We start from the raw sequence: 12724 nt of genomic DNA, 5'->3' as shown, positions 1-12724 counted from the left end.
TCCCAGATACTCTATAACTACTTTGGCAATGTATATACCGTAGAGACACCCGTCCCTTCAGTTCATACAAGCACCACGCACACACACTGAACACCATGACCACTAAAGCACTGGACGTCTTCGGCCTGCCAAATAAGCTTGAAATAAGCTAATTCACGGGACCCGATAAAATAAATCCCAGTTTACCAAAGGAACTGGCTGGCTTCGTTGCCAACCATTTAAGTACATGTTTTATTCTATCCATAACCCAGAGTCGATTACAAAAAGACTGGAAGAACGCCATAGTAAGTCCTCTCTTCAAAACACGTGCGAAACATAAACCTGGTAACTAGGGGTCCATTAGCCTTACTAGTGTGGTTGTTGAAATTTCAAAAAAAATCATTCGGAAGAGGCTGTCTAAGTATCTCGATGGAAACCAGATCTTGTCGGAAAAGCGGCACGGATTTAGAATGAGTTTTTCCTGTCTCACTAACTTATTAGTGGCTCGCAAGGGCTGGTACGCTCTTGAAAACCAAAAGCTACCTATAGATGTGGCCTGCATCGACTTCAGCAAAGCTCTTGACAAAGTTCCTCACAACCGGCTGTTATATAGTTTAAGAAGTGTCGGGGTCGGAAGCAACCTACTAATGTGGATGAAAGACTTCTTAGTTGGGCGCCGACAGAGAGTACTGGTGGACTCCAAGTTGTCTAGCTGGGAAACTGTGCTTAGCGGAGTTCCTCAGGGTACAGTTATGGGGCCAGTGTCATTCCCGTTATATGTAAAAGACCCTCCTCGTCTCCTTTCATCATTGGTCTTGCTACATGCTAATGTCAAGATATGGAGAGCGATAAGAAGTAATAGTGATAGCTTTCAACTTCAAAACGACCTCGGGAAATAATCTAAATGGTCTCAAACCTTGCAGTTCCCTATAAATACTTCCAAGCGCATTGTGATGCACATTGATCATCAAGGTATAGATACATAAACGGTGAATAACAGTCAGCTACCTGTTGTCCAGAAACACAATGACTTGGGAGTCATCATAAGCCAAGACTTAAAAACTACTGCGCACTGCCGTGTGATGGCCGCTAAGGGTTTTTATAACCTTATGGTCATTACGTAGGGCCCTTAGTCATGTCGATGTTAAAATGTTTTTGACTTTGTATTCAGCATTAGTTCATCTTAAACTCCAGTACTGTATACAAGGGGCTAGCCTCTGCTTAAAAAAACAATAAGCTTTTGGAAAAGGTTCATAAAACAGCATCAAGATGATTCCCTGGATAGAGAAGCTCCCATATGAAGACCTACTGGCTAAACTAAACCTATTTCCGTTGTCATATCGAAGAACTAGAGGTGATCTGATTACAGTTTTCAAATTACTTAGTGGTAATTTTGTATCTGATATGCTCCCATTTTTCTTGTATTCTAAAGCGGAGAATTTGCGAGGACACTCCAACAAACTCTACAAGCCCAGAACCAATTACTTGTCAACCGACTACCGACTTTCCCATAGAATCATCCACAAGTGGAATTCATTACCTCAACACGTGATTGAAGCTCTATCTGTCGATTCTTTCAAATGAATGCTTAATCAACTGAGGGACCATCATTGCTAGGACTAACACATGCCATCTAGCCTCATATCCTTTCCAAAGTGAAGCCGATATTGAACTACGAGATCGATAAGGTTATCTCTACGCTTGACTAAGGCGTTACAGAAGTTTGCACATGTCTTATTGGTTAGTTCTTATCGAGTTACTCGCGTTTAGCGATCAGACGTCCACTACAGTGCCCTACATTTGTTATTTTTATGCTGTTTACCACCTTATAAACAGACGATGATATTAACCCACCCGATTGAAGTTAATCTGGCCATAACAAGTCGAATTTTCCCCTAAATTAACGCTTTCTTCCTCATTGTCCTCCTTTTTTGGTTGTTTGGGTAGTAAATAATTCTGTGTCACCTTGAGATGGGGTGTCAACGTAGATATTGGTCTTTGGTTTTAAATTCTTGTATTCACTGAAGGGTGGTAATTATGGTCTTCACCTAATGTTTATGCTTTTGATATTTCAGCAATCGTCTTAAACATTCGTAATGCTGTATCTAGCAGCTTGTTTTGCCGCTTTCTTTGGATAGTATTGGCTCTGATAAAATTACGTTCATTGCAATGGGCTACCCTATACTCTTGTGAATCCTAGTTACACATTTTGCATTCAGTATATAAGACACTGGCGTAAAGTCTATATCATCGTTGAATTCAGGAAGGTTTTGACATTCGCTCCTCGGCAATAATATGTCTTTTCCAGACCCTCATTATTATACGGAACCTTTATTCAATCTCGAGAGCATCATCTCATTGTTCCGTTTGTCTATTCCGTAGTGACTGAACATGAATGTCAATCTCATTACTATTACTTAAACTAGCGAAATGAAGATTACGTTCAGGCTAATAAAAACAGATTTTCAAGGACAAAACCTGAGTATAGTGAGTCTTTCTTACTTAGACCTAATACCACAACTCGGGGCATCAAATCTGGTATGACTAGTTTTAACTTACCTGTATAGTACATCTGTCTAGCTAATTTTTGATGTATGTGAAAACTTTCTACTCTGATCCGTTAGAAAATGTTTGTACCCACAATATTGCTTCACATCCATACATTGGAAAAGAAACACAATTGACCAAATATTCTTTCATCTTAACTAATAATCTGTGTTTTCTGGCTTGATGAAATATATCAACGTCGCAAAATTTAACCAGTGGTTTGGAGCTCGGTTTCACATCACAAATGACGCTTGTAAGGCCGGACCTAGCTGTCGAGAAAGTCAAGGGCAACACTGACGATTAATAATAACAAGAGTTAAGAAGTTAATAAGACGTTGGTAATGAACAATAAGAAAAGAGCTTTAAAAGTTTGTTTTCAACCAAGTTATCTACAAACTAAAGTTACCGTGTGTCGCTGACTCAAAAGACATCGGTCTAGGGTTAGTCCAACGTGATAGTCTGAGAAACACTTGTTTACAGTGTTATTGATTAATAGTTTCTTTCCCGTACACATTTTTCAACCTAGTAACTTACTTTAATGTCGTTGCTTATCCTTATCGACGGTATTTCTCGCGAAAATAATGTCCTATATATATATATATATATATATATATATATATATATATATATATATATATATATATATATTCAGATCATGAACGAACCTTAATTCCGATGGTTATTACTGTGTTTTGACTTTTCCTTAACCAGCTTAGCGTAAAATGACGTCTGAACACATTGGAGTTGTTGATGCTCTCCCCTACTTCGACAAAGGATACGATGATCCTGGTATTAGAGAAGCTGCAGCTCTTCTAGTTGAAGAGGAGATGAAACGATATAGACCAACGAAAAATTATTTGGAACACCTCCCTTCTTTATCTGGTCCTATTCAAATGAAATTTGAGACTGAGGTGATGAAAGCCGAATTTGACAGACTGTCTAATCGTTTGCCTATGGAAATGTTAAGTATGAAACGTTACGAGCTACCCCCACCCCCTGCTGGAAAAATGACCGATGTGAAAGCGTGGCAAGATGCAATGGAAAACGCTGAAGTAAGATGTCTTTATATCCAATTTGTTTCTCAAATAGGCACAGTTAGAACACCAAGCAACAAGAATTGAGAATTTAGAACTAATGGCAGATTATGGATGTAATGCTTGGAAACAATACAACAATGTTTTGGAAAGCTCTCTGCAGATTTACGAAAAGGAGCTCTTAGAAATAAGGTAGTCTTTGATTCTCCATGACTAAACTTAGCTTACTCGTCTTTGATAGCCAAATGTGTATGTGCACCACTTTTAAATCCATCTTTTTAACACAACATATAGGAAGCGAGTAAGGATTAGATGCTTAATAAAAAGGTTAGATAACAAACCTATCTCATCGACTGAATTTTCAGGAATTGATCTTCTACCAGGAGGTTCACTTATCGACTTAGAATACGCAGATGACATAGTCCTGTTTGGTGAAGACTCTGGCAAAATGCAGAGTCTTCTGTTAGAACTGAGTAATAATGCCAGGATATTTGGGATGCGTTTCTCCCCATCCAAATGTAAATTGTTACTCCAGGACTGGCCTGCGTCAACACCTGAACTAAGGATAGGGAGTGAAGTAGTCGAACGCGTCGACAACTTCACTTATCTTGGAAGTCTGATCAGCCCTAATGGGTTGGTGTCTGACGAAATCTCAGCACGGATTCAAAAAGCTCTTTTGGCTTTCATCAACTTACGTGACCTATGGCGAAGACGAGATATCCGTCTATCAATTAAGGGACGAGTATACTGCGCAGCAGTTCGCTCTGTTCTACTTTACGGCTGCGAAACATGGCCATTAAGGGTAGAAGATACTCGAGAGTTACTAGTATTTGACCACAGATGTCTTAGGTATCTTGCTCGCAACTGCTGGGATCACCGGGTAAGTAATAGTGAGGTTCGACGCAGGGTATTAGGAAATGATGGTAATCCAGTTGATGAGGCTATGAATCTTCATCGACTGAGATGGTTGGGCCACGTGTTACGTATGCCTAAACACCGATTACCACGACGCGCAATGCTGACTAGTGTAGGGGATGGTTGGAAGAGAGTTAGGGGCGGTCAAACCAAAACATGGCATCAGTGCTTGAAGTCACTAATTTCTAGTCTGAGCCATGTTGGCAGATGCAGACTACCTGGTTGGGGTCCGCGTGACTATCGTAACCAATGGTTGGAGACTGTGTGTGACATGGCTCAGAATCGATCACAATGGCGTAGGTGTATGCACTCTTTATCTTCCCTTAAATCTTGAGATTAAAATTGCTTCATAACTTTTTTCCTTCCTATACTATATCCTTATATACAACCTTTCTTTATATACTACCACCACTAAATTAATTACTTCTATGAATCCGGTGTTCATCTTGTTGTGCTAACGAGGTATGGCAACTTGGACCGTTGCATATGTGTGTCTGGTCCTACGTTGTAGCTGACTGACTGACTGAACAAACCCATGAAGATTTCTCCCTGTAGACAAAATTTGATATAACTCTTTATTGCTGTGCAAATGCCTGTATCCGATGCTGATATGAGGTAGTTGACAGAAGTTCCTTGTTTTGTCTCTTGTGGTCAAACCTTGAGAAGCAAGTTCGTAAAAAAACTCAACAATCATGAACAGGGTTACACTTTAGGCTATGAAATGTTTATTTGATGAGGACTAATGGTATTATGTAGCTTCTTATATATGAGTCCACCACTTTCTGCTTGGAAACGAAGTTTTTGAACTAATGGGCGAAGCTCACCTAACATGTATTTACTTTGTAAACATAAACTCGTAAAATGTCGAAATCATTACTCACACTAGAAATCAGCAACCCCTTTCACTAATTCTATGCCGTATCCATGCTCTCGTTAGTTTGTTCCCGACTCTGAATTAGTCGGTGGCTGAGCTTATGTCCAAGTGTGATTAATATCATTCTATTTGATAATTGTATACGTAATCTTAACATTGGGCACTCTGTCATTCCATAATGCACAAATACATTTGCCATGTCCCACTGTTTTATAGTTGGCTAGAGGTCTGTTTTACACTTTCCACCCTACTGGTTATGATGCAGGTGCCTCAACATATGTATTTAACGTAGGTCGACAAGCCTTGTGTACCCATGGGATTCTGTAATACACTTGGTATATTATGTTGTTTACACACCCAAATTTCGTTCATTAATCTTAAAATATATTTTTGTACATAACAGCCCTAAAGCATAATTTTAGGTACGGAAAGCAGCAATTTTTAGGATCAATGTCTACGTATAAGATGTTGTCAGTTTATTAGTCTCCGTTTGAGCTTAACAGAGTTGAATTCGTCAGTATATTTATAAAGAAATCGAAACTGATGGCGCTCAACAGTATTATCTGAAGTACTCATTTGGAGATCGGGTGAGGTTTCCCTATATTCTTCCGCGAGACTGCCTGTACTCCAGTAGAATGCTTTCAAAAGTATGAATAGTACTTTTAGCACTGGTCAACAATTATAGCCGCTATAGGAAGCTGTGGAGTGCTTTTATTCAAAAACTTGATAGAACGTTTAGACTTTATCGATAAATTATCGGCCGGGCTTATAACTGAACAAATGTTTTCTTTTCGGGTATTCACCTAATATTAATGTCGGTTAAAAGCAGGCTATTGTCTAGACCGAATAACAAGTTTTAGTCATTTTGATGAGTTCGTTCGTACGACATTCCTCTCCATTTTTATTTAACTTCGTCATAGACATGCTTTTAAAGATAACATTCTCATAGTCTGAGTTCTTAGGGATTGATCTTCTGCCAGGAGATTCACTTGTTGACTTAGGATGTGCAAATGATATAGTTCTGTTGGGTGAGAATGCCGACAAAGTGAGAAGTCATTTGACCACCTTAAGCAACAATCCAAGTATTGTTTGGGGTGCAGTTCTCTCCCACCAAACACAAAACGTTACTGCAGGATTGGCTTGTGTCATCGTCTGAATTAGTGATAGGGAGTGAAGTAGTTGGACATATCGACGGCTTCAATTATCTTAGAAGCCGCATCGGTACTGGTTTATGATGAAATCTCGGAATGAATTCGAAGGGCTCGATTGGCTTTTGCCATCTCGTGGCGCAGGCGAGATATCCATCTCTCAACCAAAGGGCAAGTTTACTGTGCAGCAGTTTGCTCCGTTCTACTTTATGGATGTAAAACATGGTCATTGATGATATAGGATATTCGTAGGTTACTGGCACACAATCATAGGCGTCTACGAAGTCTTGCTTGTGTATCTTGGGAACATAGAGTAAACAATACCTGAGTTAGAAATAGAGTAATAGGTAGATAGGAAATCGACTGGAGTATTAAATCCTCATAAACTGAGGTGATAAGGACGTGTTACATATGCCAGGCCACTTCCTACTTTGATGGACAGTTTCCTAGTACAGGACTAGGCTGAAAAGAGATAGGGGGACCAAACCAAAACATAGCATCAGTACTTAGCCATGTTAAAGGGTATAGACTGCCTGGTTGGGGTCCGCGTGATTATCGTAACCAATAGTTAGAGACTGAATGTCATGGCTCTAAATCGTTTTCACTGGCGCAGGTGCATCCATCCTTTTTCTTCTACCAAATTATGATATTCTAAACTCCTCATAACTTTGTTCCTATTTCACCAATTTGTATTTTCTTTTCGATGTGTATCTCTGATGCCTAATCTTCCCTATTACCACTGATACTGTAACTACCTCTAATATTCCGGGATTTGACCCAACAACTTCATCTCTTTGCTAATGGGTTACGGTAACTCGAAGCGATGTATGTACGTACAGGTTCTACGTTGTGACTAACTGAGGTTCCTCCAGGATATTTGTCTTTGCTTAGGCATTAGTTACTTTTCACTAAAGCTAAACTTATGTGTTCTTACAATAAGTTTCATAGATTTTGATAAAGATCCACCTGATATCGTTTAAAATGTTTCCCGTCGGTCCGCCAATTGAGGTAACAAGTCGATCTCATTATGTTACGGTTTCTTACTAAGAAGCCATTCAGCTTGGCGACACAGGCAGTTATCAACTTAATTTAGGCAAAGATGTACCCTGGAACCTGATAATATTTTAACGCTTACATCTACAGAATTGTATTCATATATGACACAAGTGTCAGTTCTATACATTAGGTGTGTAAGGTCAAGGGAAATGCACTCCAATCTTCTCTGTCTTTTGAAAACAATATGGTCTTATTGCTCGAGAATGCAGTAAGAGGCACTGCTCTACCCTATTGGAGGCTTTGACATCGAAAGCTCTAAACTGGTTAAGAAGAAGCGGAATGCTCATTTTCAGGTTCGTATCATTAACGCTGGGTGAGAAGTTGGAAATACGATATTGTTAGGCAGCAAAAGTTACAAGTGAAGCGAAGATGACAGTTTGAAAAGTTAGGAGTGGTAAGGAACCGCCAGTGTCTTAATGGAGGTTTTTTCCACCTAATGCACTACGGAGATTAATGTACTTCCAAAAACTTCAAAAGAGTGTGACTACGTAGTTTAAAAAGTATCCTTTTTTGATGTTGGTCACATACTATCTCAGACATCTTAGTGGAGTAAAGGTCTCGTCTTTCTTGTAGTATTCAAAATCCCTATATTATAAGTCAGAACACATGTACATTTTTTAGAATTTTGGTTTTATGGACAAAAGTCATTAAAGTGGTTGAAAATATAGTTTCTAGAACCAACCTTTACCGATCTTTAACCATCCAAAATAGAATGTTCCCATCGCTGGAAATGCTTATCATATGAGCACAAGACATTATTCATTCAGTATTAAGAAATGACTCTCGGACTTTCGTAACAGTAAAGCTAGTCACATCGTGGTTTTTTTTATTTTCGTTGATGTTTTACACTTAGCAAGTTCATGTTCGTCTAGTAGGTTGTTGCTCAAAATGTTAGCTCAGAGATTTTTTTAGTTCTTGATTTATTTAGTTTCGTTTTACGTTTTAAAAGGCGAAAAATTCAGGAAATAAACTGGCGTCGTAAACAAGAGCAAACAGCTGCTGGAAGACATCTCAAGGAACTAGAAGAGTCGTGGGTCGGTTTGGTTGGCAAAAACTATGAAATTGAGCAAGCCATACTAGAACTAGAGCAGGAACTAGGTGTATTTTCAGAACCAATGGATAGTGACGACCAGTGAATTTGTATATCTATACATATTAATATACTTCGTTTCCTAAATGTAAAAAGTAGTCATTCTGGCATTTCACTTAATCGTAGTCACATTTTAGTTATTCTTTTACTGATGAAACAATTGGATTAAAAAACGGTAGAATCACCTAAGGTGATCAAAATGATGCTTCGCTCAGGATCAATCTTTAAATCACAAACGCATGTATTTTAGAATACAGTAGCACTAGTCAAGTAATTAAAATAGCATTAGGGAACTAAAGTTGTTACTCTTTTGCAAAATATCTAACCAAAATAATGTGACCTTCCATTTAACAAACAGTCAATCGATGGTGGAGGTATAGGTCACGAAGTAACCATTTTTCTTAACTGTATCATGATTTTAATTTTCCCCTACAAACTTCATACCAATATTGCAAGCGACAGTTAGTGACGGTAGCGGTCGAGACAGAAGATTACTTTTGTAATTTGCAATAGATAAACGTAGGATTTGTTATAGTTTATTGCTTCAATTATTCACAACCAACGTTGCCACATCAGGAGGAAACCATTTAGAAAAGCAGGTTATTTGACAATAACATTACTAACGGAGTGTTAAACCCCCTTTGCGTATTCAAAGACAGTTTGCTCTCACCTTAAACTTACCCTGGTAATATTAGCTTATTATCCAGAGTGATTAGGTTGTTTTCACATTATTTCTTCATTATCTTTGTCTTCTCTTACCCTCCATTTCTAGTCTACTTGACCTTTTATTTTTATATATAAACATTCTTAGTAAGTATATTTGTGACCAGATTGTTCGAAATGTATTGCGCTAATATATTATATAGTTTTGATAATCTTCGTCTTCTTATTGCACTATCGAGTTTTTTTTTAAAGAGTCGAAGGAAATGAATAAAAAGTAAGGAAGTACCTTAATGAGGTAGCCCAGACGTCACAGTCACCTACATTGCTCCAGCAGATGAATTTGTTCTATAGACGACAATTTTACGGATTAAGGATGTGAAGACAGAACAGTGAGCACATGAACCAGGCACAAAATGATGTTATTGTGATTGAGACCACTTCGAAATCGTAGAGGTTTACTAGTTTAACTATTCTAATGCCTTGCTTTTTGGACATCCCTCGATAATACATCAAAAATGTCAACCCGATTAACGACTAAGCGTCTGTGTAAACAGCCTCAGAGACCGAAAAATTAACCATGAAAGGAAGTATAACTGCTTTTCATCTAAATTAACCAAAACTATTCCAACAGAAAGTAACCGAGGTAAACTAGTTTTTAGATGAATTCATTATGTCTAGACGACTTCTAATATGTTAGTTTTCCATCAATAATGTCTTGATAAAGATTACTTAAACAAGCTGTCCATACGTTAAGACCTTTCATGTCAGAAGACTTGCTTGAGCTATAACTACATTTAGGAACGGATTTCCGATGGATCATCTTACTACTTTCTCCAGACTGTAGCTGCTACCTTGGTGTGGTGGTCAGGCTTGCCTATCATGATGACTCAACCGAGCTATATCGGCTGAAACACATTTCCCTTTAGGTCCTGCCATGCCAGGCAGGCCGGTTGGAGAACAGTAAGACCAAAATTAGTAACTAAAGGTCCGAGGGAGAAGTCGTACGACTGACTGTAGAGACTGTGACTGCATAAACGTGTTCCCCTCACACAACCAGCATCTGCAGAAATGCTGCCTTCTCACAATGGATTAATAATAGTCGACCCTAGAAGTGTCATGCCCTACTGTGCTCCACGGATCTCCGTCTACGGCGTTAAGGCCTTTTGAAATGCGGAGCTAACTCATCAAAATCTTCCCATAAAAAGGCCGTGCGCGACTGGCCTCAAAGCATTTGTTCCTTGAGCTCTGAAGTCACGCTTTCAGGTTTCTAAAACCACTAATTCATCTTATTCAGGTTCCTCAAGAAGAAGTATCCTTCCACAGTGTGGATAATCAGGAAGACATTCGCCCCCATACATCTATCAGCGCCTAAGATCATCTTGTTGACGATCGAGTCCTCCCTTCACCTCTTAATGCTTACATCCCCCACGATCTCATGCCCGTGCTGATGTAGGTATAGGACTAAATTCTAAAATAGTGATAGGTTTTCTAGACTGGTCAGTCGCCTGTGCACTGTTCGACTAGAAGAGACAGTAAGCTCAGAAAAATAGGGACACACCTCGCTGCCTTTTCGTTGCCCGTCTACACTCCCACTCATTCCAACTCAGACGAAATTAAAAATGAATTTTACGAGAAGCTCCTTCAAAAAGTTAGACACTCTGATATAGTAGTGGTGGGTAAAATAAAGCAAACAGGAAGTCACTTAGGCAGATCTTACGGTGATCCGGCTCAGCGAACAGATAACGGCAAGCGTCTGTTGCAACTATGCTCAGTCAACCGTCTATTTCTGGCAAACACCAACTTTAAGTATGAGGATTAGCGTCGTCTGAAGTGGCGATATGTAAAAGTGACACGTTTTCGATCAAGTCTTCAGATAGATTTTCAACATGTGCCATAAACACATCTGCTAATAATGGTCCTAACGGACTACCCATAGCAACCCCATCAATCTGGCGAAAGTATTCGCCTTCAAAAGTGAACTGAACTTTGTTAGTACATAATAGTAATAAATCTTTAAGAAATTTTAAAGATATAGATAATTTAAGGTTGTTCAAAGATATACAGTCACATAATATGTCAATGGTCTTTTTCAAAGGTACATTTGTGAATAAAGAATTCATGTCAAATGAACACATTGTCTTTACTTTGATATTATTATCACCTAAATATCGACCAATTCAAAAGAATTCCTCCGAGATTACCTTGCCTTCTTTGCTTTTCACTGGTCGTTCTGATTTACGGTAATTTCCAGCGAGTTTCTTTGTTGTGTCGTGCAGTTGTCTCATGTTTCCTTCTCTTGAAACCTTTTCCGCCGTCATTGCCGAATCTTCCACATATTTACGCTTGTCGGTTCTGATGCTCCTCTTCACTTGCTTGTTTACTTCTGTGTATTTGGTTTGTGCGTTGGCTTTTTCTGCTCTTGTTCGTCTGGTATTGATTTCTGCCTTCTTGTTCCTCCTTTCTTGAACTTTATGCAGTGTATCAACAGTGATCCATTTCTTGTGATGGTGCTTCTTGTGGCCCAGAACCTTCTGACGTGTTGAAGTGATTGCCTCTTTTATCCCTTTCCAGCTGCTTTCCATAGAGTAGATCATGAAAGGCCTAGAACCTGTTGCTGAGGTCTATCTTGAATTTGTTGAGTTTGTCAGTATCCTGAAGAAACTTTTGTAGTGTTTTCTGCGCCGTTGTCCAGTGCTTCTTAAGTTTTAATCTCATCTTGGCGACCAGCAAGTGATGATCTGGTGCTATATCAACTCCTATCCTGATTCTCACATCCTCCGTCGTCCTTCTGAACTTTTTGTTGATGCAGATATGGTCGATTTGGTTCTGCGTAGTGTGATCCGGTGAAGTCTATGTGGTTTTGTGAATGCGTTTATGTGGGAATATAGTGCCGCCTATGACCAGTTTATTGAAGGCACATAGGTTTGCAAATCTCTCACCATTTTTGTCCCTTTCTCCTAGTCAGTCCATGTCGTTTCATGACATCTTCGTATCCGGTGTTGTCCATTCCAACCTTGGCATTTAGGTCTCACCTCAGAATGGTCAAGTTCTTTGCTGTGCACTTCTCGACAATTGACTGCAGCCTATCGTAGAATTGATCTTTAACGTCTTCATTGTAGTGGTTGGTAGGCGCATAGCATTGGATAGCGTTCATTGTAATACCCTCTTTCTTTGTTTTGAAGGAGGCTTTGATGATCCTTGGTTCATGAGATTCCCATTCTATAAGTGCATTTTGTGTTTGTTTGGACAGCATCAATGCAACTCCTTGTGTATGTGTAGCATTTTATTCTTCATGGCCGGATTATAACAGAAGCTGCCCTGAAACTCGTCGTTGTCCAACCTGCGTCCAATGTGTTTCACTAATCCCAAGCACCTCTAGGTTGTATTTCCTCATTTCTGTAGCAATTTGGAAGTCTCT

The 12724-nt window shown here is 39.2% G+C and overlaps 1 protein-coding gene across 1 annotated transcript; it reads left to right on the top strand.

Annotated features, from left to right (window-relative positions):
- Positions 1–1623: 1623 nt before the first annotated feature.
- Smp_054600 (hypothetical protein) lies at positions 1624–8734 on the top strand. The gene is made up of 4 exons (XM_018792476.1): positions 1624–1719; positions 3238–3578; positions 3616–3752; positions 8503–8734. The coding sequence occupies exons 2-4, from the start codon at positions 3249–3251 to the stop codon at positions 8687–8689; spliced, it is 654 nt and encodes a 217-aa protein (XP_018647228.1). The 5' UTR covers positions 1624–1719; positions 3238–3248; the 3' UTR covers positions 8690–8734.
- Positions 8735–12724: the final 3990 nt, after the last annotated feature.

Source organism: Schistosoma mansoni, assembly GCF_000237925.1.
Source record: "Schistosoma mansoni, WGS project CABG00000000 data, supercontig 0214, strain Puerto Rico, whole genome shotgun sequence".
Lineage (NCBI taxonomy): Eukaryota > Metazoa > Platyhelminthes > Trematoda > Strigeidida > Schistosomatidae > Schistosoma > Schistosoma mansoni.
The sequence above is the reverse complement of the archived record's forward strand: the minus strand, read 5'-3'. Positions and strand labels throughout refer to the sequence as shown.

Bases quoted from the DNA above. Each gene is read 5' to 3' on its own strand.
- Smp_054600 (XM_018792476.1), top strand. From the start codon at position 3,249: ATGACGTCTGAACACATTGGAGTTGTTGATGCTCTCCCCTACTTCGAC. The intron at 3,579-3,615 runs GTAAGATGTCTT...TTTCTCAAATAG, and splicing joins ATGCAATGGAAAACGCTGAA to GCACAGTTAGAACACCAAGC. The intron at 3,753-8,502 runs GTAGTCTTTGAT...ACGTTTTAAAAG, and splicing joins AAGGAGCTCTTAGAAATAAG to GCGAAAAATTCAGGAAATAA.